At 35.7% G+C, this 26,702-nt stretch overlaps 1 protein-coding gene across 1 annotated transcript in view; it reads right to left on the bottom strand.

Moving 5' to 3' along the window:
- Positions 1-2,205: 2,205 nt before the first annotated feature.
- Positions 2,206-26,702, bottom strand: part of CNTLN (centlein) — a 427,039-nt gene continuing 402,542 nt past the window's right edge. The window contains 1 exon segment of the mRNA XM_043979121.1: positions 2,206-3,541. Coding sequence (XP_043835056.1) covers positions 3,440-3,541 — 102 coding nt within the window. The 3' untranslated portion in view covers positions 2,206-3,439.

Here is a 26,702-nt window from a genome sequence, read left to right as displayed (position 1 = left end):
CGTTCCTCCCTTAGTTTACTTCTAACTCCTACCTTCCTAATAGACACCCTTATCCTTTCCTCTAATCCTCCTATTCCTTATTCCACTAACTCCTCTAAGTGTTCTTCCCTTTTCCTCTCTCCCCACCCTCCTAAATCATAATCTACATACCCTTCTTAGCCCCATCATTACACTGTTCCCTCACTCTTATTTCTTTATAAATTTAGAGTCTTTTATACCCTTCTAGATGTGTATGTTGTTCTCTATTCAACCCAGATCTTATGAGAGTTCTTCCTCTCACACTTCATTTGTATTAGATAATTGCTCTTTTACTTTTTCCTACATGATTTTGCTTTTTAGAATCACCATATCATACTCAGCTTTTCTTTAACCATTCTTTTAAACTACCCAATTACTAATGATCACCTTAAGAATACATTTTACATTTTGGAGTATAAAAAGTAAACAGTTTGACCTTATTTATTGAATCCCTTGTAATAAGTCTTTGATGTTTACCTTATATTTCTCTTGGATCTTATATGTCAAATTTTGCATTAAGTTCTGGTCTTTTTACTACAAAAATCTGAAAGTCTGTCAACTCATTGAATGTTTTTCCCCCATTCAGTATTATACTTAAACTTTGCTGGGTAAGTTAATTTTGGCCACAATTCCAGTTCTTTTGCTCTTCCATATATAATGTTCCAAGACCTGAAGTCTTTTAGGGTAGCAGCTGCTGGGTCTTGTGTAATTCTAATTGTGGCTCCACAGTATTTGAATCATTTTTTTCTTGTTGTACGTAATATTTTCTCCTTAACCTGGGGACTTTGAGATTTGGCTATGATATTCCTGTGGGTTTTAATTTTGGGATCTCTTTCAGAAGAGTGGATTTTTTCTATTTCTACTTTGTTCCCTTGTTCCAAAACTTCAGCGAAATTTTCTTTATTTCTTATACTATTTTATCAAGATTTTTTTTATTGTAGCTTTCAGGTAGTCTGATTATTCTTATATTTTCTCTTCTTGATCTGTTTTCCATATCAGTTGTTTTTCTAATGAGATGTTTCACATTCTTTTCTATTTTTTCATTCTTTCTATTTTATTATTTTTTGGCACCTTATAATGTCTTTCACTTCCCCTTGTCCAATTCTAGTTTTCAAGGAGTTGTTTTTCTTCCTAAAAATTCTGGATCTCTTTTTCCAGGTAGTTGACTTTCTTTTCATTATTTGCTTGGTTTTCTTGGATTGCTTTTATTTTTTTTTCTAATTTTTTTTTCGATCTTTTTTATTTAGTTTTTGAAGTCCTTTATAAGTTCTTCCAAGAACTCTTTTTGAGCATGTGACCATTTGACATTGCTCTTTGAGGTAGCAGAGGGGTTTTTGTTTGTTTGTTTTCCTTGCTTGAGGATCCACCTCTGAAAACGAACCCAGGTATTATCTATCACTATAGTAGCTGTCTATGGTTGACTTCTTTCTCCTTTGCTTGCTTATTTTTATCAGCTTGTTATAATAGTCACTTCTAGTCCTGGGGTGTGGAGGATAGTGCTTCTGGCCTCAGGTCCTCCTTTTATTTTCTGAGCTTTGTCCAGGGCCCAACCTTGGCATTCTTTCCCTCTCCAAGCTACAGCTCATACTATGCTGGAAATGCTCTTGTTCCCTGAAGACCCTCCAATGACTGTAACCTTCAGTTCTTCCCTCTGACCTAGAAGTGAAATTAGGAACTCAGCTCTCCTATAAAGTGCCCACAGCCAAAAGCTTCCCTACCCCACTGCTTCTGCACTCACCAGGCATGTGCTGGTTCCTTCTCACCTTCAGCTGCAGCAGGGCACTGCTTCTTGGCAGTGCAACTAGGCCTGGCATCCTCCAGCAGCAGAGGGTCCCTCAAGCTTCCTCTGCTCAGATATCTGACCTCCACACTGCCTGTGAGGTGAGAATTCCTGTGGCTGAGGCTACCTCCCAACCCAGTTGCCCCCAGGGCTTATTAAGACTACTTTGCCCCAACTCTTGTTTATTTTTGCTGCTCTACATTCCCCCTGAGGCACTATTTTGTCTTGTTTGTGGAGGAAGTCTGGAGAGTGTGGAATTTTCTGACCTAAGTCACAATCTTCCCAGAATCCCCCCTTCCTAGAGAAGATTGGAGGGGGATAGACTCAAGGTATAAATGGAGTGGTTAGCCTTGGCCAGGAGACTGAGACTAGAGGGAAGAATGAAAGAATGGATCAGTTACCCAAAAAGCCTTTATTGAATGTCTATTATGTGCTAGACACTGTGCTAAACACTGAAAGAGAAAAAAGAAAAGATAGTCCCTCTCAAGGAACTCATAGTCTAATGGAGGAGGTCTGTATCTATCTCATTTTCATTGTCAGTTTATATTCATTTCATGTCTTTTATATCTATCTTGTTAAATATACATACACACAAGGCACCTTGGCATCCTGTAGCTACAGAGCTTGTCTATGTTTCCCTCCAAATAATAAGTATTTTGTAGTTGCATCATTCTTTTAAGTTTTCAAAATAGATGGACATTGCTAATCTCATTTTATTTTTGTAACAGTCTCATAACAAAGAGGGGGAAAGACAACTGTAGTGTTCTCAAGGGAACAGCAGTAGTAAAAATTTAGCTGAAGGTTAGGCTCTAGTGGGGCTTAGTCTCAGAGCTATTTTACCACCCTTCCAACATGAGAAACATGATAATTCTTTTGTGACTGAGTTTTGTTACTTCAATAAGCATATTACTTCATTATTAATATTATTACTACTAGGGATTGAAATTTTATTTTTCTTTAAAATACTTATTTGTTCACAACTTGCTTTTTGTGGGCCTTTGATATTCTGGGCCTGTGGTCCCATGATAATTTATATGACCACACAACATTTTGGCAAAAAAAGAAAACAATATTTTTATTTTTGCAATATATTTCTAGAATAAAGTACTTCCTACATGATTCAATGAGAACAAATACAATTGGACTATACAATTTATTACTTTATTAACAGCTTATCCTTAACTTATGATGCTTCATTTTGTATTTGTTTACAAAGCAAATTATCCACTAACTTCTATGAAAGACAATATACCTTGCAACCTTCTTAAGAAAAAAAAAATCAGTATTTTTTCTTCCTAAAACCTCAACATTATAGATCCTGAGTATCTGCTGGTTCTTCTGTATACTTAAGTCAATTGGTATGTTCTTAGCTTGTTCAGATTTCTAATGCACTGGAAGGAAAATCATTTTTAAGTTTGCATTGATTTGTGGCAATATTTGTATTCAACAATCAAATGCTACACTATTTCCTTTTAAATGGATATGCACCTAATTAATTTCACTTGTTTGACAATTAATTAGTTGCACAGATGCCTCTTTTTTTGTATTGAACCTATTGATAGTTGGAATAGTTACTGTATCAGATTACAATTCATGTTTAAAAAAAACTTTATGTATTTTGAAAAACAGTCCATTGCAATATTATCCAAGAGCTTTCATAAATTTAATATAGTCTTCAACTAGTTTTTTCTTCTCATTTATTTTTTCCCTTATTGCTTCTAATAAACACGCAGCAAATGGAAACTGGAAGAGAAACAGAGAAAGAAAAATGATAGTCAAAATTCCATATTGTCTTCAGTTAAAAAAAAAAACCTAGATATCATCAAGCCATCAGATTTCATTCAGTTATTTCTGACAACTTTGCACATATTACTTTATCTTCCTCTGATCTCTTTAAAACTGATTTTTCTTGTTAGTGTGGGTAATTTTGTCCTTTATAATAAAAATGATAAAAGAGCAGAAGTAAAATGAAAAAAGATAAACGCCTTATTGAACAATTCATGGTTTACTGACCATGTTAATGATGTAATCTGCAATACAAGGAGCTTTGCCATTTATCTTCAATCAGCTGATCAATAACAGGTTATAGTCATCTCTAGGGCCCACAGGCCTGTGAAAGTAGTACTGTTAGTTCATCACTCATATAAGAAGGAGAGAGAACTATCAATACACTTGCCTGCATTATAGGGAAAGATCTCAACAGTTGTACAGTGAAAGTGAAACTTTAGTGTAAAAAAATGAGGAAAATATATCCATTGATTAGGATGTTAGAGAAAAGTTTGTTTGGAGTATCAAAGTATAATAGACATGTTGCAGGCTGCTGAGTTTATATACTGAAGAGTAAGATTTTGATGGGCTTTGTAATTTATATAGATTTTTGTAAATTAATCAAAATTTTGTCCCCTGTGCCTTACAAAGCTGTTTAAAGAACTTCTAGTCCCATGAAGACTGATTTAGAAATTTCCCTTGCAATTCCCTTCTCCTCCCCTTCTCTCAGGGACACTGTTGTTCCTATCATTGGCCAGGGGAGATGGATTCTTCTTAGCATATAGAAGCTTTTCCTCTCTCTAATCTGAAACTTACCACTAAAGAAATAATGAGTTTATACTTATAAAGAAATTTATAAAAAAAGTTAAAGCTTCTAGAGAAATACATGGCAATATATTTAGCTCTCTACCTTGTCCAGTGGTCTTGTTCTGGAGTTGGTAAAGGCTGTCTCCAACAAAACTGTCAGTTAAGGAATGTCAGGGATAGAAATGACAGAAGGATACAGTGAATTTGGAACTGGGAATGATCTGAGGATCATTTAGTTTACTCTCTTCCTTTGACAGCTGACAAAACTGTGGTCCTGAAAGGTCAGGAGTAAGTTGGGAAGTAGCAAAGCCTGGATTCAAACCCAGGTCCTTGGACTCCAAATGCAGGGCGCTTGCCATTACACCACTTAGTAAGTACACTTAGTACACGTGGTCTTGTGTTCTTAAAAAGTAGGTAGGATTAGAGTGATCAACATTTCTTATAAGGGACAGCTGAGTCAAAAAAAAGCTATTTGCTCAGGTTTTTTATGGAATTAGTGAGATAGGACTAGACTCTGGTTTTTACATATCAAGTGACTCCACAATATGAAATGAATGGCTTCATTTTATAGAATGTTCTCCTTCTCCTTTAATGTTTAGTATATAAATTAAGTTGAATTCACTTTTCTGAGTAGATGAAATATAAAAAATAAATGCAACTGTTGCCTAAGTGAGGTTCACTAACAAATCTGGGGATTTGATTTTTTCTGATGCTCTTTTAATTATAAAGCTTCCTTAAATTTCACTAATCAGATGATGTAAAAGTTCATGACATCTGTTCCAAATTAATTTGTGATCTATATTTATCTGTTCTGATCTATATAATTTGCTTCACTTTACAGTTAAAAAGTAACATAGCTTGATGGACATTTTGCATGATTCAATTAATGAGGGTAAAATAAGTATGAAATAACAGGAGGAAAATATGTTACAAAAATATTCAAGTATGTTTTAAACTTATTTTCATACTGTATAACACAAACATTCCCAGCTTATTAAGCTTAATTCCTCATTGAACTTGAAAATAAACTATATTGCTTTTGTCTTTCCCAGCATAATAAAATGTACATTGAAATGAAAAACGTGATGTTTTTCTTTAAAATGTATTATTTCGGGGCAGCTAGGTGGCGTAGTGGATAGAGCACCGGCCCTGGAGTCAGGAGTACCTGAGTTCAAATCCAGCCTCAGACGCTTAACACTTACTAGCTGTGTGACACTGGGCAAGTCACTTAACCCCAATTGCCTCACTAAAAAAAAAAAAGTATTATTTCCCATCACCAAATTTAGAATTGCAATTTTTATGGGAAAAGCTAACCCTAAACCTAAGCATACATCCTTAGAATGCTAAGAATCACATAGTTCTTGAATTGTTATAAGTATTAAACTTATCCTATTGAATTATTTCTAAGATACAAAAATGTTCTTGATGCTTAACTGAGGGAGAGTCAGAACAAAGAAAACTGTAAACTAATTTCCTTAATGAACATTGATGCAAAATTTTTAAAATAAAATCACAGAAAAGAGCTTATAGAACATATTAAAAGGATTATATACCATTACCAGGTTTTATTTATATCAGGGTTAGGGCAGAGTCAGTTCAATATTAGGAAAATGATCAATGTAATAGTCCATGTTAACAAACAAAACAACCAAAATCATATGATTATATTGATAGATGCAGAAAATGATTTTGATAAAATGCAATTTAATAACACTAAAAACAGAGAAATAAATGAATCTCTCCTTAACATGGCAATTAGTATTTATCTAAAACTAAAATTCAGCATTATGTGTAATGGGGATAAGCTAGAGGCCTTTCAAAATGAAATCGGGGTAAAGCAAGGATGTCCTTCATGTTAGAAAATCTAGCAACAAAACAAGAAAAGGACATGAAAGGAATAAGCATAGCCAAAGAGGAAATAAAATTACCACTTTTTGCCAATCATATGGCACTTTACCTGGAGAACCCTAGAGAGCCAATTAAAATTAGTCAAAGTAATAGTTTTAGCAAAGGAGGAAAATACAAAATAAATGCACATAAATTATAAGCATTTCTGAATATAGCCAACAAAATCCAACACGAAGTGATAGAAAGAGAAATGTATAAAATATCTGATAATCTACCTAGATACACACAGGAACTATATGAAATCAATTACAAAACACTTTATGGAAATAAATGCATATACAAGTAACTGGAGAAAAATTCATTGTTTATGGATAGACCAAGCCAACATCATAAAAATTATAATACTACCTAAATTAATTTATTCAGGACAATGCCAATCAAACTATTAAAAGGCTGTATTATAGAGCTAGAAAAAATAAGAATTCATCTGTTAAGGTCAAGAATTTCAAGGAAGATAATGAAAAAAAAAGGATGGGGAGAAGGAAAGGCACCTAGCAGAATCAGATCTCAAACCATACTAGAAAATAGTAATCATCAGAACAGTTTGGTACTGATTAAAAAATAAAGAGGCCACGGAGTAGAAGAAATTAGGACTATAACATACAAATTTGTCTAGTGTTTGATAAACCTCAAGACCATAAGTACTGGGGCAAGGACACACTGACAAAAACTGCTGGGAAATCTGGAAAGTAGTCAGGCTGAAATTAGGTTTAGAGCAACACTCTGTATCACAATAAGCTTCAAACTGACACATGACAAATATAAAAGGTCAAATCATAAACCAGGGGAGCAAGGAAAAAATTAATTTTCAGATTTCTAGATATGACCAAACAAGGAACACTGAATATCGTAGTAGACAAAATAATTTTGATTGTTGTTTTGATTGTTGTTGTCATTTTCTTGGCACAGATACTAGGGTGGTTAGCCATTTCCTTCTCTAACTCATTATACAGATGAGGAAACTGAGGCAAACACACTTAAGTGACTTACTCAGGCTCACACAGATAGTAAATGTCTGAGGCCAGATTTTAATTCAGGTCTTCCTGACTCTAGCCCTGGTGCTCTATCCATCATACCACCTAGTCACCTTTGCAACAAACAAAGCCAATACAGATATGATTAGAAAAAAAAACATTTAACTTGGGGAAAATCCTTGCAGCATGTTTCTCTGCTAAAACTATTATTTCTAAGATTTATAAAGAAGCTGATTCAAATTTATAAGACTAAGATATTCCTCAAGTGAAAAATAGTCCAAGAATATAAAAAAGAAGTTCTCAAAAGAAGATATCCAGGATAAAAATTGCTTTAAGAAAAAATGCTCCAAATCACTAATAGAGACATGAAAATTAAAACACTCTGTGGATCTACCTCAGACATGTTAGAATGGTGGAGTTTGTAATAAAGGAAAATGACAAATGTTGGTGAAGTTGTAAAAAAAAAAATAGGCACATTAATACATGGTGGCTAGTATGTGAATTTGTCCTACCATTCTAGAAAACAAGTTGGAATAGTCCTGAAAAATTATAAACTGTGCATAGCCTTTGACTCAGTGATACTATTACTAGGCCTGTGTCTCAAAAATAGATCAAAGAAAGAAGAAAATGACCCACAGGCACAAAAATATTTGTAGCAGTTCATTTTGTGAAAAGAACTGGAAACTAAGGGAGTGCACATAAATTAGAGAATGACTGAACAAGTATATGAGTGTAATAGAATATTAATTTGCCATAAGAAATTATGAAAGGGACAGTTTCAGAAAATAAAAACTTGGGAAAAATAAATGGAGTGATGCAGACTGAAGAAAGAAGTGCCAGGAGAATAATCTATATGATAAATATAAGAATACAAAAATGAACAATGTAGAGAGATTTAACTCTCAACAACACAATGACCAACTATGATTCCAGAGGACCTATAGTGAAGGTAATCTACCTCCTGAAAGACTGGTGATGGATTCAATTTGAAGAACAAGACATGTATTTATGGACATAAGCAATGTGAGAATTTGTCTAGATTTACTATCCACACATTACAAGGATTTTTTTTTTTTTTAGTATCATAGAGAAGTGAGAGGAAAATAAAACAAATAATGCAAGTAATATGCTGAATGGCCAGTAAGCCAAAATACTATTGAGGGCTTAAACCATTAATATTGGAATTCACGATATTAATGAAACCAAAAGAAAAAAGGAAGTTGCAGATAAATGAAAGAATGGTTTACAAGTTCTTTTTAGAGTGGCAAATAAGAGTTGCTTCGAAGCAACAGGAGAAGGAAAAGGAATATACCTGTGATTTCACTGACATAGGGAACACAAAAATGAAGTAACTCCTTCTACCAATGCAGGTTAGAATCTTCCTTGCAACTTACAGAATTAGAAAGTTATGGTGAAGCCTAGATGGCAGAGAGAAGCCTGAGCTCTCCTGAGTTTCTGTTTCAGGTTGGGAGAAAGGGGAGCATAGCCCAGCTCAGTGGAGAGTGGGTCTCGGCAAGTAAGCAGGATGCTCTTGGTCACAGCACAGATCTGCAGCAGAGACCCCTTGGTCATGGCTCAGCAGGCTGGTGGCATAGCAGGCCAGTTGTGAGACCCACCAGCTAGAGAACCACTCACAGGACAGGCACTACTAGGCCAAGCCATCCCAGTATAGGGAGCAACTCCAGGGCAGTGAGGAATCCACAAGCCAAAGAGGCCTCAGAGCAGAAAGTCAGTGACCAGGCCCCTATAACCCAGTACAAGAAGCTTGCAACAGTGACCCCTATGCTTCAGGAGCAGACCACAAATTTAAAAGTCAAAAAATAAGCCACAATATGAATAAGAAAGAGAAAAGGGCCCTTACCATTGAAAACTTCTATGGCAACAGGGAAGACCAAAATACAAACTCAGATGAGGATAATACTGTTAAAATGCCTACATGTGAAGCCTCAACAGGGGAAGGTGAATTGGTCTCAAGATCAAAAAGCCTTCTTGGAATAGCTCAAAAAGGATTTTAAAAATCAAATAGGAGAGGTAGAAGAAAAAATGGGGAAAAATGAGAGAAGTGAGTTACACAAGAAAATTATGAAGTCAACAGCATGGAAAAGGAAGCAAAAAAATTGATTGAAGAAAACAATTCCTTAAAAAATACAATTGGCCAAATTGGAGGGGGGGGGGGGAATTGGCTAAATGGAAAAGGAAGTACAAAAGCTTACTGAAGAAAATATTGCCTTAAAATTTAGAATTAGGTAGATAGAAGGTAATGACTCCATAAGACATCAAGAATCAGTTAAACAGAATCAAAAGAATGAAAAAATAGAATAAAATGTGAAATGCCTCATTGGAAAGATAAGTGACCTGGAAAACAGATCCAGGAGAGATAATTTAAGAATTATTGGACTACCTGAAAGCCATAATCAAAAAAAGAGTATAGACATCATATTTCAGGAAATTATCAAGGAGAACTGCCCTGATATAGTAGAATCAGAGGATAAAATAGTCATTGAAAGAATCCAGTGATCACCTCCTGAATGAGATCCCAAAAGGAAAACTCCAAAAATATTGTAGTCAAATTCCAGAATTATCAAGTGAAGGAGAAAATACTGCAAGCAGCCAGAAAGAAACAATTTAAATATCATGGAGTCACAGTCAGGATTACATAGGACCTGGCAGCTTCAACATTAAAAGATATGAAGGCTTGGAATATGATATTCCAGAAGGCAAAGGAACTTGGATTGCAATCAAGAATCAACTACCCAGCAAAACTGATCATTATCTTTATGGGGGAAAGATGGGACATTCAATGAAATAGGGGACTTTCAAGGTTTCCTGATGAAAAGACCAGAACTGAACAGAAAATGTGATCTTCAAATATAAGTCTCAAGAGAAGTATAAAAAGGTAAACAGGAAAAATAGTTATTCAATAAGGTTAAATTGTCTATATCCCTACATCAGAAGATAATAACCAAAAATCTCGAGAACTGTATCTCTATTTGGGCAGATAGAAGGAGTATACATAGAGGGTAGAGGTATAAATTGTATTTGATATGATCATATAAAGAAAATTAAGTGATGAAAAAAGGAATATATGGGAAGAGGAGGAAAGAGGAGGTGGAGTGGGGCTAATTACATCATATGAAGAGGCACAAAAAACTTATTACGATAGAGGGAAAGAAGGGAGGGGTGAGCATTATTTCAACCTTACTCTCATTATATTTGACTCAAAGAGGGAATAATATATACGTTCATTTGGATAAAGAAATTTAGCTTACCCTTTGGGGAAGTAAAAGGTATGGGGAAAGGGGGATAGAAGGGAGGGCAGAAGCAGGGGAAGGAAGGGAAAAGAAAAGAGAGGGGAGCTGATAAAAGGGAAGGCAAATTGGGGGAAGCAGTGGTCAGAAGCAAAATGCTGGTGAGAAGGAATGGGGTGAAGGAAAAAAAATGACAAAGGGGGAAAATAGACAGTAATCATAACTGTCAATGTGAATGGGATGAACTCTTCCATAAAATGAAAGCAAATAGCAGAGTGGATTAAAAAACAGAATCCTACAATATGTTGTTTACAAGAAACACATTTGAAGCTTAGAGATACATACAGAGTAAAGGTAAAAGGTTGGAGCAGAATATATTATGCTTCAGCTGAAGTCCAAAAAGCAGGGGTAGCAGTCTTTATCTCAGACAAAGCAAAAGCAAAAATAGATCTAATTAAAAGAGATAAGAGGGGCATTTAGATGGCACAGTGGATAGAGCACCGGCCCTGGAGTCAGGAGGACCTGAGTTCAAATCCGGCCTCAGACACTTAACACTTACTGGCTATGTGACACTGGGCAAGTCACTTAACCCCAATTGCCTCACCAAAAGAGAGAGAGAGAGAGAGAGAGAGAGAGAGAGAGAAGGAAGGAAAGTATATCTTGCTCAAAGGTACCATAGATAATGAGATATATCAATACTAAACATATATGCAACAAGTGGTATAGCATCCAAATTCTTAGAGAAGTTAAATGAGTTACTAGAGGAAATAGACAGCAAAACTATACTAGTGGGGATCTTAACTTTCCTCTCTCAGAACTAGATAAATATAACCACAAAATACATAATAAATGAAAGAGGTGACTAGAATTTTAGAAAAGATAGATATGTTAGACCTCTGGAGAAAATTGAATGGGGATAGAAAGAAATATACCTTTTTCTCAGTGGTACATGACACATAAACAAAAATTGACCATGTATTAGGGCACAAAACCCTCACAGTCAAATGTAGAAAGGCAGAAATAGTAAATGCATCCTTTTCAGATCATGATACAATAAAAATTACATGTAATAATGAGCCATGGAAAGACAAACTGAAAATTAATTGAAAACTAAATAATCTCATCCTAAAGAATGAGTTGGTCAAACAACAAATCATAGAAACAATCAATAACTTCATCCAAAAGAATGACAACAATGAAACAACATACCAAAACTTATAGGATGAAGCCAAAACAGTTCTTAGGGGAAATTTTATATCTCTAAATGCTTACATGAATAAAATAGAGAAAGAAGAGATCAATGAATTGAGCATGCAACTAAAAAAGCTAGAAAAAGAACAAATTAAAAATCTCCAATTAAATACTAAATACTAAATTCTGAAAATCAAAGGAGATTAATAAAATTGAAAGTAATAAAACTATAGAATAAATAAATAAAACTAAGAGCTGATTTTATGGGAAAAATCAATAAAATAGATAAACCTTTGGTTTACCAGTATCAAAAATGAAAGGTGTGAATTCACCACTAATAAACTGGAAATTAAAGCAATAATTTGAAGCTATTTTGCCCAACTGTATGCCAATAAATTTGACAATATAAATGAAATGGATTAATATTTACAAAAATATAAAATGCTCAGATTAACAAAAGAGGAAATTAAAGACCTCAATAACTCCATTTCAGAAAAAAGAAACTGAACAAGCCATCAATGAACTCCCTAAAGAAATAATCTCCAAGGCCAGATGGATTTACAAGTGAATTCTACCAAACATTTAAAGAACAATTGATTCCAATATTATGTAAATTATTTGGAAAAATAGGTGAAAAAGGAGTTCTATCAAATTCCTTTTATGACACAAATATGGTGTAGATACTTAAGCCAGGCAGAGCCAAAACAGAGAAAGAAAATTATAGACCAATTTCCCTAATGAATATCGATGCAAAATCTTAAAATATTAGCAAGGAGATTACAGTAATTTATCACCAGGATAATATACTATGACCAGGTGGGATTTATACCAGGAATTCAGGGCTGGTTCAACATTAGGAAAACTAGCAACACAATCAACAACATCAATATCAAAATTAACCAAAATCATATAATTATCTTAATATATGCAGAAAAGGTTTTTGAACAAAATACAGCACTCATTCCTATTAAAAGCATTATAAAGCATAGGAGTAAATGGAATTTTCCTTAAAATGATAAGCAGTATCTACCTAAAACCATCAGCAAAAATTATATGTAATAGGGATAAGTCAGAGGCATTTCCAATAAGATCAGGGGTGAAACAGAGATGTCTGTTATCACCTGTATTATTTAATATTGTACTAGAAATATTAGCTTTGGCAATAAGAAGAAAAAGAATTCAAGGAATTAGAATGGGCAAGGAGGAAATAAAACTATCACTCTTTGCAGATGATATGATTGATGGTATATTTAGGAATTATTTTATAGAGCTAGAAAAAATAATAACAAAATTCACCCAGAAAAACAAAAGGTCAAGAATATCAAGGGAACTAATGAAAAAAATGCACAGGAAGGTGGGCTAGCCATACCAAATCTGAAGCTATACTATAAAGTCACAGTCATCAAAACTATTTAGTACTGGCTAAGAAATACAGTAGTAGATCAATGGAATAGATTAGGCACCAGAGATACAGTAGTATATGGCTATGATAATCTACTATTCAGGGGCAGCTAGGTGGCACAGTGGATAAAGCACCAGCAGCCCTGGATTCAGGAGGACCTGAGTTCAAATCCAGCCTCAGTCACTTGACAGTTACTAGCTGTGTGACCCTGGGCAAGTCACTTAACCCTTACTGCACCACCCAAAAAAAGAAAAAGAAAGAAAGAAAAAGAAATATACAGTAATCTACTGTTTGATAAACCCAAAGATTCCAGCTTCTGGGATAAGAACTCAGTATTTGACAAAAACTGCTGGGAAAACTGGAAGATAGTATGGCAGAAACTAGGCATGGACCAACATCTTACACCATATACCAAACATAAAGGGTGATATTATAGGTAAATTAGGAGAGGAAGGAATAGTTTACCTCTCAGATCTATGAAGAAGAGAAAAATTTATGACCAAACAAAAGATAGAGCATATTATGAAATGCAAAATGGATCATTTTGATTACATTAAATTAAAAAGGTTTTGTACAAACAGAAGCAATGCATCCAAAATTGGAAAGGAGGCAGAAAGCTGGGAAACAATTCTTACAGCCAGTGTTTCTGATATAGGCCTCATTCCTAAAATATACAGGGGACTAAATCAAATTTATAAGAATGTAAGTCATTCCCCAATTGAGAAATGGTCAAAGGATATGAAGAGGCAGTTTTCAGATGAAGAAATCAAAGCTATCTATTGCCATATGAAAAAATGTTCCAAATCACTATTGATTAGAGAAATAAAAATTAAAACAACTCTGAGCTACCACCTCACACCTATCAGATTGGCTAATATGACAAAAAAGGAAAAGAATAAACGTTGGAGAAGCTGTGGAAAAATTGGAGTACTGATGCATTCGTGGAGTTGCGAACTGATCCAACCATTCTGGAGAGCAATTTGGAACTATGCCCAAAGGGCTATGGGGCTGTGCATACCCTTTGACCCAGTAATACCACTACTAGGTCTGTATCCCAAAGAGATCACAAAAAAGGGAACACCCTCAGGTGGTAAGCAATCAGATATAGGTTATACATATACAATTATGTAAAACATGACCATATTAGTCATTTTGTATAAGAAAACTTGAATAAAAGAAAAATGAAAGAAAGTAAAAAATAGCATGCTTCAGTCTGTGTTCTACAAATATCAGTTCATTCTCTGAAGGTGGATAGTATGATTTAACATTAGTCCTTTGGGATTGTCTTGGATCATTGTATTGGTGAGAATAGTTCAGTCACAGTTCTTCATCAAACAATATTGCTGTCACTGTAAAAAACGTTCTCCTGGTTCTGTTACATCAATTCACATAAGTCTTTCCACACCTTTCTGAAATCATCCTGCTTGTCATTTCTTATAGCACAATAATATTCCATCACCATCTTATACCACAGTTTGTTTAGCCATCCCCTAGTTAATGGACATTCCTTTGATTTCCAATTCTTAGCCAGCTGCTATAAATATTTTTGTACAAATAGGTCTTTTTCTCTTTTGGGGATGTTTTTGGAATCTAAACCTAGCAATGGTATTGCTGGATCAAAGGATATGCATAATTCTATAGCCCTTTGGGCATAGTTCCAAATTGCCCTGCAGAATGGTTGGATGGATCTTTTCCCAACTCCACCAACGGTGAATTAGCGTCCCAGCTTTCCCACATCTCCTCCAACATTCCATATTTTCCTAGGAAGATCATTTTGGCAGAAGATAGAGAGGATGAATTAGAGCAGGAGTCTTAAACCTTCTTTCAATAATATGAATCCCTTCGGTGGTCTGCTGAAACCTTGGAACCCTTCTCAGAAAGCATGTTTTTAAATGCATAAAATAAAATGCACACATCACAAAGGAAAACAATTACATTCGAATACAATTATCAAAAAATTTTAAAAGCAAGTTCAGAGACACCAGGTTATGAACCCTTAGTTCAGAAAGACTCTGGGCAGGGAGACTGATTTGGAGGCTATTGAAGTAGTCAGATCAAAAGGTGATAAGGGCCTGAATGACAAGGATGGCCATATGAGTAGAGAGGAGATGGCTGAAAGAGACATTATAGAGAAATTCTGGCAAGATTTGGAAACTGATTGGTTAGATAAGGGAAGGGAAAGCAAGGATTTGAGGATGACACCACAGTTGCTGACTTTAGTGACTATAAGGATGCTAACTTCCTAGAAAGAACCTGAGAATTACCGAAGGACAGATAGAAGATGAGTTTAGTTTTAGACAGGTTGAGTTTGCGATGCCTACAGACCATTTAGTTAAAATGACCAAAAGACTGTTGGCAATGTGGGCCTGTGGCTCTTTTTGTTGTGGCAAAAAATTGGAAACTAAAAGGATGTCCATCAATTGAAAAATGACTGAATGAGTTGTAGAATATGAATAAGACTGGAGTTCTTCTGTTCTATAAGAAATGATGAAATAGATAATTTCCAAAAGACATGGAAACACTTGCGTAAACTAATACAGAGTGAAGTAAACAGAACCACAACAATTTATACTATAACATCAATATTATAAAATTGAAGAATTTAAGGATTTTTGTAAACTGATGAAGGATGAAATGAGTAGAACTGGGAGGATAATTTATATATATTAGCCATTGTATAAAAACAAAAAACTTTGGAAATCATTAAGATCAACACAATGACCATTCAATATTAAAGATAACAGATGGGAATCAGCATAATTAGGCTGGTAGGCAGTTAGAAGAGGCATGCTGAAGGTATAGCTATTGCAATTGACTAGTTCATGTGGTTCTTGATGCTGATCAGATGACTGACAATTAATGTTACAGAAATCTGAGTCTGGGACAGAGGTAAAGATAGCTTAGAGGTCAGACTATGGTAAGACATGGGTCAGTGTTTCACCAGAGAATGAAAACCATATGGAACAGAAGGGTATTTGAAAATGGAATCACGGCTGTGTGAGAGGAAGAAAGGCATGGTGCATGGATTCCAATGTCTGAGAACATGGCCCCTTTAAGGTAGTGTGACTGGCACATACATAATCTATGATAGAGTGATCCTGTATCAGACCTTGCCCCAAGCATAGTAAACTCAAAACGACAAGTTCCCTTCGTGGTTTGATGCTGTCCTCCTTGGGTTTCCTGACACTTTTCATTCATTCCGGTTTCATTTTCAGGTTCCTTAGCATATGTAGCCCAACCTACCTATCTCCATTGGAATAATAATAATAAATCTTCAATTTCTCTAGTTTGGGGGCCTCAGTTTGTCCACCACTTGTTTCTCTTCAATTCTGATGCCATCACTTAATACCTATTCTTCCTAACCTTGTCACATAATGATGTTCTCTCCTTGACAGCTTTGACTGTAATCCCTTCATGGCTAATTCTAACTGGCTGACTCGATAAATACACATACTCAGAAAGCTGAGTATACCAGAGAAGCCAGAAAATGCCAGCACAAAATCAGAGAAATCACAAATTGGGCCAAAATTAGAGAATCTTCAAGGGGGCAAAGCATGGGGATGGGGACAATGTCTGCAATGAGTAGGTAGTTACCTCTCCCAGAGAGGCAAATTATGCTGACAGAAAAGTACCTTCACCATCATCATTTCAGGAATTCTCTTGAGTCTTAAGTAAGAGATAATCTAGATCATTAGGGAAGATGAGGAGTTCTCTAGGAGACAGGATGGTTCTCAAAGAGACTTTCTATTAGAGCTATTTCCCATGGGTATTGCCCAAGGACTCTGATACTGCTTAATCAAATGGAGGGCAGGATTTCTTCCTTCTATTATGCTTCTAGATTTTAGTGGAAATGTTTCTCTTAACTTGGAAACCTAAGTGCCATCAGCAAAGCGGATTTTTTAAAAAAAAGTTCTCTGACAAACAAGAAGTCTCAAGTAGAGAATAGAGAAAGAGCAAAATCCCTGCACAAAAGCTGCTGCTTGCTTCAGCTCAGACCATAGTTTCTTTTGCTGTCTGGGAAGCACAGGTCAGAGAGATCCTTAAAAGTAAGCATTTTGGGGGAGTCCCCTTTTCTTAGCCAGTTCCTTGATAAATTCTTGACTGACTGACTATCTTTCAACTCTTGCATAAAGCACAGGAAGAAGTACTCTAGACTGATTATGTTAAAATAGGGTGAGCTCTCCAGCCCCCATCATAGGGAAAGAAGTGGGAAACAGTGGGATAGTTCAAGGAAACCCAATCCAAATAGAATATTTATTACACAAATGGACACTTACCTTTTTCTACATTGCTACCTTAAAATCTCTCCCTCTCCCACAGTTTACAAAGGTTAAATTCTGTTGCTGAAGAAAGCCTCCTTATTTTGTAGATTTTCAACAGCTTCTTTTATACAAACACCTGCAGATGCCTACCTGTGGGTACTGGTATTCCACTGCCAAAATCTCAATTTTATGTCTTATATTTTAAAAATTGGCTCTGTAAAAATGCATCCTCTATAAAGCTAAGAGGTAAATGATGTGTGCAGATGTTTGAGGGATATCTTGGATGTGATATCCATGACTATGAGGTATAGAAGGCACAATTCATAACATGAAAACTGGCTGCAATGGGCAAAATTATAAAGTGGAGATTCCTGTGTTAGTAGAAAACAAAGTAGAAAAGTAACTTATGTTAAATTTTAAGAAATGAAATTAACAACATTTTTAATTTTGTTCTTAATCGAAAAAAATATTGGTAAAAATGCTGTTTTAAAGGTCCTTGATTTTTCCCTTAAAAGAACTTTAGCCAGAAACAAATTATAACACAATAAAATATAGCAAACATCTATTAGCCCATACTGTCTGCAGAGTACAGAAAATAAAATGTTTAGACAAGAGGTATTTGTTGCCTTCAAGTAAAGAATTTAATTATCAATAGTTTGACCAGAATGAATCTGAATATACCCTGAGTTTCTAGTCAAGGCTAGGAAATTTTTCATACTTCTCTAAATGAGAGAAAATAATTCTGCATAACTGTGTAGGGCAAAGAGTTGATGCAAGAAATTGGAGAGAAGAGAGTGACTTTTTTTTTTCTTCTTTAAGACTCAGTGACTGAAGAAATACATGGAGTGAGAAAGACAGACTTTGGAAATGGAAGGAGAAGATTAGGTAAAACTAGATCATCAAGGCAGCTAGGTGGCACAGTGGATAGAGCACTTGCCCTGGAGTCAGGAGTACCTGCGTTCAAATCCGGCCTCAGACACTTAACACTTACTAGCTATGTGACCCTGGGCAAGTCACTTAACCTTAATTGCCTCACCAAAAACAAAACAAAACAAACAAACAAAAAACTAGATCATCAACCTACCCCCAATTTTCAACTTTCCTCCCCAGAGACTTAAGGAAATAGATACATCTAATCAAAGAGCTAATATGTATATCATGAGGCTCTTGGTCTGAGCTAAGGTAGCTTGTTCCCATTGAGAAAACTTATTCACTCTTTGTGTTTTCTGTCATATTCTAATCAGTTTTAATTCTATGATTGCAAGCTTCTGTTTGCTATTTGCTTGGATAAATGTGTTTTTGATACTCATGATTTGTATCCTCTGTATAATTAGAGTTTGAAGGGAAGGAGTCAAACAGCAAGTGTAAAATACTTACGTCCTTTTATGTGACAGTGACCAGGGACACTAGTGGCTTTAGTTTTAATCCTCAAAATTGTTCCTTTGTCCAGCAATATATAGGGAGACAGAAAGATAATAGTCTAGTACACCTCTCAGAGACTGCAGGAAAGAGTTCCAGGGATCCATTTTAATGGCTCCCTTAAGTGCATTTAAATAACCCATGTGAGTACACATATTTTACATGGGCTGCACATAACTTACATAAAGAGAGAAAATTCAAGAAAGATATTTTGCTTATTGTAATGAACAGATTTTTTTAAAACTCTAAATTAAGGTAAAAAACTTCAAAAACAATATTTTTGGTTTAGAATTCTGAAGACAGTTACATTATAGTTTCTAAATGTTGCTTGTTGCTGACTATAAAAAGAATGTGCATTTTTTTCCTTCCCTGCCAAAGATCCATCTTCCCCTAAGAGTCATTTGGACTTACACACACACACACACACACACACACACACACACACACACACACACACAAATTACATAATGAGGAAGCTCTATTGCAAAAACTGGATCTGATCATTGCAAACCGTCAAGAGCTATATTTTATACTTTTTACCTCACTAATTTAAAATCTTAGAATAAAAATTATGAGTTACTATTATAGAATCACAAAATTAAGATGTGATTTATTTCATTCTTCTATGCTTCAAGGAAAAATCACTCCTACATATCACATATAAATGGAGGTCTAATTTTTAGAAATAAATTTCATTAATGCTTTTTATTTTAATATCACAGTAATTTCCAGATATACTCTTTTACCCATTTCTAGAACAATACCAGTCTTACTGTGTGCTTTTGGAACTGCAAATGGAACATAATAGATGATCCTAGAACAGGAAGCATCCTCACAAAAATATGACGTTAATGAAACATAGAACTTATCCTAAGGCAGCTATAGAAAGATTAGAAGACTCTTTAAAAAAGAAGAAAAGGATCAATAGATATTCTCAGACCACATGATAAAACAGGTAAAAAATAAAGCAAAATTGTTTATGGAATAAGCAAATATTGTGTCACTTAGCCATAGTGAAAGAGGACTGAACTTGTCAAATGTAAGCATAAATGATTTACTTCAGGTGGGAAATCAAGAGTCCCTCTATGAGTGGCATATGCATGAAATGAGCTTACGATATATTGACAAAGAAGTGTAGGACACAACGGCTGGGTCATTTGGATTAGTTTCTGGAATTGGAGGGGTTTATGATGGTGATTCAGGACTAGGTCAATGCTATGAGAAATTACAGAAAGATTTTCCTTAAGGAGCTCAGGCTAAGTGACATGATGCTGCAAGGAAATGGCAGAAATTGCTTAGCATATCACTGAAGACTGCAAAAGGCCTGTCAAATATTTAGCAAGATATGACCTGGCATCTAGAATTCTACATCAAAGGTGTGCTGGCTGGTTTCACAGAATGACAGAGAAAATGGGATCAGATATAACCTGGACCTATGTTTCTACTGATGTAAAGAACTTCCGGGGGGAAGGGGGACTTCTTTTTACCACTGCAGGACGGCATCTTCTTTGTAGCTTCTAAGTTTCAAGAGCAGCCTAGTGCACTGGGAGCTTACATGAGAGAATAATGCAAATTGCAAAAGTCAGAAGTGGTACTTGAACCCAGGTCTTCTGGTTTCAAGGTTATCTCTGTAGCTACTATACCACATTGCCCCTCACATACCACAAGTACAGACCTCAAAATATCCAGAAGAACTCGATTATGAAAAAAAGAACTCAATTAAGGCTGAGCTGTTTGTCAAAACTGCCCAGATGTAATGCTGATCCATAAAAAATTAAAAGCAGTATTTTAATAGATGTTGTGATACAAAACACAAAAGCTTTCAAATCTAGGGAGGAAGCATAAGCAAACAAAATAACATGTGAACACAATAAGATACATATCACATTCATTCTTCTGTCTGAGCTAATACCAAAGATGTTTTATTAAATCTTCGGTGGGTGGATTGGGTACAGGTTGCATTTTATTACTTTCATTCAGCTACAACAAGCAACTTTTTTATCCACCTATTCAACAGTATAGAGAACATTAACTATAAGAGAATAATAGGATAATCACTTGTTTTAATACTTTCTTTTTGAACTTCAGTAGCAAGATAGGAATAAGATAATGACAGATGTTGTCCTTCATAATACATTCAACTTATTCCAATACAGACATAACAGGAGAAAAAAAAAACCCTAGCATTAACTTATCAGCAGGAGGGTATGGAGGTAGTTAATATGATGCTGAACAACAGCTGTCACTGCTGCAGGCAACCCTTTTATTCAGTGGATTGATTCTGGCACATTCCCCACGGCAATTGTTCCAAACCTTCTCCAACTCCTTCCTTCCCACCAACACAAACAAAAAAAAATGCCTTTGATATTATTGAGAAAGTTAAGATTACTCATAGTGAGCTCCCTCATTTATCCTTCACATTTTAAAATCACCGTGTCCTTTCCCATCCTTTCCTCACCTAGGTAAGGGCTGATTAGAACCTGAACCAGGGCAATGACATTATAAATAAAAAAGAGGGAATTCCTTCAAGACATATTGTGAGGTAGAAATCAATAGGGCTTGCCAACTGATTGGATGTGGGAAGTGAGAGAGAGGGACAGATCAAAAATGACTAAGTGGAATGCCTTGGAGGGTGGTTTGCCAACAGCAGAAATAGAGAAGCTTGGAGAAGAAATAACTCTTGCCTGGAACATTCTTACAACTTCATAATTGGTATCCCTACTTCCAATCTCTCTTGGCACATATCTATCCTTCAGAGAATTTGCAAGATAAGTTTTTTTAATGCACATATCTAGGTCATATTAATGTCTTAATTGGGATAGGTAGGTGGTACAGTGAAGAAAGCGCCAGCCTGAAGTCAGGAATACTCATTTTCCTGAATTCAAATGTGACCTCAGACACTTAACTAGCTGTGTGACCCTAGGCAAGTCACTTAACCCTGTTTGCTTCAATTCTTCATATGTAAAGTGAGGTGAAGAAGGAAATGGAAAAAGACTCCATTATGTTTGCCAAGAAAACCCCAAATGGGGTCACAATGAGTTGGACATGACTGAACAACAGCAGCAGTATGTCTTAATTAGTATGTGTCACATTGATGCATATATTTATATATTTACTCCCTTGCTCAAAGATATTATGTGGTTCTCTATGATTATAAGTTAAAATGAAAACTTCTTGGCCTGATTTTTAGGTCCTCCATGTTAAGGGCTAAAATTCTAGCTAGTCTGTCTAAAATATCTAATGAGTGGTCACCAATAAATTGTAAGTGTTAGCAAGAGTTAGGCTTTTAAGCATTTATTAAGGAGAATAAGAATTTGGTAAAGAGAGAGAGAAAGGCCTACATCCATCTATCTATTAAAGGGAGAGCACATTTCTAGCTCCACTCTCCACCAGAGTCCAAAGGAAAGAGAGCCCCAGTCAGAGCACCAGGCTCCTTCCTTCTTCCTCCCACAAGCAGACGTCACTTCCTGACGCCAAAGAAAAGATTCCTGGTCTTGCCCTCAAAGACCTTCACTTCATGGGGAGCTTTTCTACAGTAAGTCTCCAGCAGGTGGCGTCATTCCAATCGTTATATCCATAACATGACTCTAATCTGACTCTCAAGTCTTATTTTATAAAACTCTCTTTTATATACTATACATTCTGGCCAAACTAGACCAGACTGTTTGAACTTTACATTGGAAATAACAGAACAAAAAATGACTAGCAGGAAGTCAATACCTATATAAAAGGTAGTAAGAAAGCACTAGCTGCCTTTGATTCATTTGAGTCAACTGGATCAAATGAAGTACATCCTCAGGTAAGAAAGAACTGGCATATATGATTGCTGAGCCATTATCAGCAATATTTAAAAGATCATGGAAAATACAGGAGGTGCCATAAGAATGGAGAAAAGCAAACATCGTTCCAATCTTCAAATAAAGGAAAGAGAATTGAGCCTACACACAACAGGCTAGTAAGAACCTGACTTCAATTTCTGGGAAAATTTTAGAATGAATTAAAAAGATGGTTGGTGCATACCTAGATAGGGAAATACTAATCACGAAGAGCTTCTAGAACAGGTCATACTGCTTTTCTCTCTCACTCTGTCTCTTCTAGTTCATGGAGGGTTTGGTAGTGTAAGTAGTGGTGTAATGATGAGCTAGTCTAACAACCAAGACATCTATAACCAGTCCCACAAATGGCACAAAAATGGCATCACGAAACTTGGGGATAGAGATAGGATTCTTCAAAAGGGGTTGACCCCAAGTATCTTTTTTCTTTTATTTTGTTTTTGTTGTTGCAATTTTTAAAACTTTAAAAATTATTTTCATTTTACAAAACATAAAAACTTGTTGCTTGAAAAAATTTTAAAGGATCATATATACATATATATGTAAATGTGTATATAATAAATATATGTATATATGTGTGTATATTTATTTGTTTATTTTTTTATTTATTTGTGTGCATTCTGCACTTTGAGTCTTTCAACCCTCTCAAAAGGTGGGTAGAATGTTTCATCATTAGACCTCTGGAACTGTGATTGGTTAATATGTTGATCAGAGTTCCTAAGTCTTTAATTTAAAAAATTCTTTTCCAGGTTTTATTGACTTCACTCTGAATCAATTCATACAAGTCTTTCTAGGTTTCTCAGAAACCATCCCCTCCATCATTTTTTATAGCACAATAGTATTCCATCACATTTATAGGCTATAATTTGTTCAGCCATTCCCCACTTGATGGACCTCAGAGTCTTGTTCTTTGCCACCTCAAAAAGAACTATAGGGGCGGCTAGGTGGTACAGTGGATAAAGCACCGGCCCTGGAGTCAGGAGTACCTGAGTTCAGATCCAGCTTCCAACACTTGACACTTGCTAGCTGTGTGACCCTCGGCAAGTCACTTAACCCCAATTGCCTCACTAAAAAAAAAAAAAAGAACTATAAATATTTTTGTATATCCTTAAAATCTATTTTGCCCAGAACTAATCTCTACCTTAATAATATTTGCCCTCTCCAATTCCTTCTTCTCACCTTCCTTTTTTCCAGTTTACTGAAATATATCTTTGTACCCAGTGTGTATAAGTAAATATGCATGCATGTGTGTTTGTATATTTTCTCACCTTAGACCACTTAAGGTAAAAAAGGTTTAAGTGGGGGCAGCTAGGTGGTGCAGTGGATAAAGCACCAGCCCTGGATTCAGGAGTACCTGAGTTCAAAATCCGGCCTCAGACACTTGACATTTACTAGCTGTGTGACCCTGGGCAAGTCACTTAACCCCAATTGCCTCGCAAAAAAAAAAAAAAACCCACAAAAAAAAGTTTAAGTGTCAGCTGCTTCCCCCCTCTCTTTCTTATTATATAGACTTTTACTTGTGCAACCTGATTATGTGAGATAACTTCCCCAACTTCCATTTCTCTTCCTCCTAGTGTATTTCCCTCCCCATGTCTTTCTATTTTTCTTTGTTTTCTTTTCTTTTCTTTTTTTTTTTTGGGTGAGGCAATTGGGGTTAATTGACTTGCCTGGGGTCACACAGCCAGTAAGTGTTAAGTGTCTCAGGCCAGATTTGAACTCAGGTACTCCTGACTCCAGGGCCAGTGCTCTATCCACTGTGTCACCCAGCTGCCCCTTCTATTTTTCTTTTAAGATCAAGATATAACAATGGCACTCCCAGACTTTGTCTAATTATACTTTCTCTGTGAATAGGTTAGGGTTCAGAGGGGGCACATGTATTATATCTTCATAATAGAATGTAAACACTTTATCACTTTTTAGTACCTTGTGATTATTTATTCATATTGACCTTTTTTATCTTTCTCTTAATTCCTTCTGAAAGAGATCCAAAAATGAAAACTCCAAGGACTGTTACAGCCAAATTCCAGAGCTCCCAAATCAAGAAGAAAATATTGCAAGCAGCCAGAAAGAAACAATTCAAATATCATGGAACCACAGTCAGGATAACATAAGATTTAGCAGCTTCTACATTAAAGGATCAGAGGGCTTGGAATGATATTCTAGAGAGCAAAGGAGCTAGTATTACAACTAAGAATTACCTACCCAGCAAAACTGAGTATAATCCTTCGGCGGGGGGGGGGGGGGGGGGGGGGGGGGGGCGGAAATGGACATTCAATGAAGCAGAGGATTTTCAAGCATTCCTGATTAAAAGACCAGAGTTGAATAGATAATCTGACTTTCAAATACAACATTCAAATGAATCATATAAAGGCACACAGGAAAGACAAATAATAAAGGATTCAATAAAGTTAAATTGTTTACATCCCTACATGGGAAGATAATACTTGTAACTCCTAAGAATTTTATCATTATTAAGGAAGTTAGGAGGAGTATATATAATTAGTCAGAGGGCATGGGTGTGACTATGATGGGATCATACCTAAAAGAAAAAATTAAATTAAAGGGGTGAGAAAGAGGGATGATTATGATGGGATGGTATCTAAAAAATAAAATGAAGAGCTGAAAAAGAGGTTGCAATGGTAGAAGAGAGAAGAGAGAAGTGGAATATGGTAAATTATTTCACATAAAAGAAGCACAAAAGAACTTTTGCAGTGGAGGGAAAGATGGGGGAGTGGATAATGCTTGACTTTTACTCTCATTGCAATTGGCTAAAAGAGGGAATAACATAAATACTCAGTTGGGTATAGAAATCTATCTTATCCTAAAGGGTACTTGCAGGGGAAGGAGATAAGGGCAGAGGGCTGATAGAAGAGAGGGAAGATTTGGGGAGGAGATAGTCAGAACAAAACATTTTTGAGGAGAGACAGGGTGAAAGGAGAGAGGATAAATAGGAAAATGGTATGGTGGGAAATACATAGTAATTGTAACTGAAAAATTTTTAGTGTTTTTCTGATAAAGGTCTCATTTCTTAAATATATAGAGATCTGAGTCAAATTTATAAGAATACATGTCATTTCCCAACTGATAAATGGTCAAAGAATATGAACAGGCAAAAGAAAGAAATCAAAGCTATGCAAATGCTCTAAATTATTATTCAAATAGAGATTCAAATTAAAACAACATCTATCAGATTCACTATTATGACAGAAAAGGAAAATGATGAATGTTGCAGAGGATGTGGGAAAATTGGGGCACTAAAGCTGGTGGAGATGTGATCCAACCGTTCTGGAGAGCAATTTGAAACTATGTTCAAAGGACCATAAAACTGTGCATGACCTTTGACTCAACCAAGCCACTATTAGGTCCGTATCCCAAGGAAAAAAAGAAAAAGGGAAAGTATCTATATGTACAAAAAATTATAGCAGCTCTTTATGTAGTGGCAAAGAATTAGAAATTGAATGTACAACCATCAATTGGGTAATGGCTGAACAAATTGCTGTATATGATTGTGATGGAATAATACTGTACAATAAGAAATGATGAGCAGAATGCTTTTAAAAAAACCTGAAGGGGCAGCTAGATGGCACAGTGGATAAAGCACCTGCTCTGGATTCAGGAGTACCTGAGTTCAAATCCGGCCTCAGACACTTGACACTTACTAGCTGTGTGACCCTGGGCAAGTCACTTAACCCCCATTGCCCCGCAAAACAAAAACAAAAACCTGGAAAGACTTATATGAACTCATAAGTAAAGTGAGCAGAACTAGGAGAAGAGCATATACAGTAACAGCAATATCCTCTTTGAGGGGCTGCTTTTAGATGTTTTTGAGTCATTCCTTCAGGGTTTGTGTAGAGTGTCTCTAGTACCATAAGACTTTTTATGGTGGAATTTTTTATTTACTCATTATTTCAGCCTATTTCCTGGCTAGAATTGATGTTAGAGGCAGGTTCTGTGTACTTCTGAAGGAAAAGTCTGGGCTGGTCCTATAGCTGCTTTCTTGGGGTACTGAATATTGTATTATTCTATTGTATCAGGACAGCTCAAACTGGGTAACTGCAAACTATCACTGCTCCCAAAGTAGACTGATTCAGGG

Source organism: Dromiciops gliroides, chromosome 1 (genome assembly GCF_019393635.1).
Source record: "Dromiciops gliroides isolate mDroGli1 chromosome 1, mDroGli1.pri, whole genome shotgun sequence".
Lineage (NCBI taxonomy): Eukaryota > Metazoa > Chordata > Mammalia > Microbiotheria > Microbiotheriidae > Dromiciops > Dromiciops gliroides.
The sequence above is the reverse complement of the archived record's forward strand: the minus strand, read 5'-3'. Positions and strand labels throughout refer to the sequence as shown.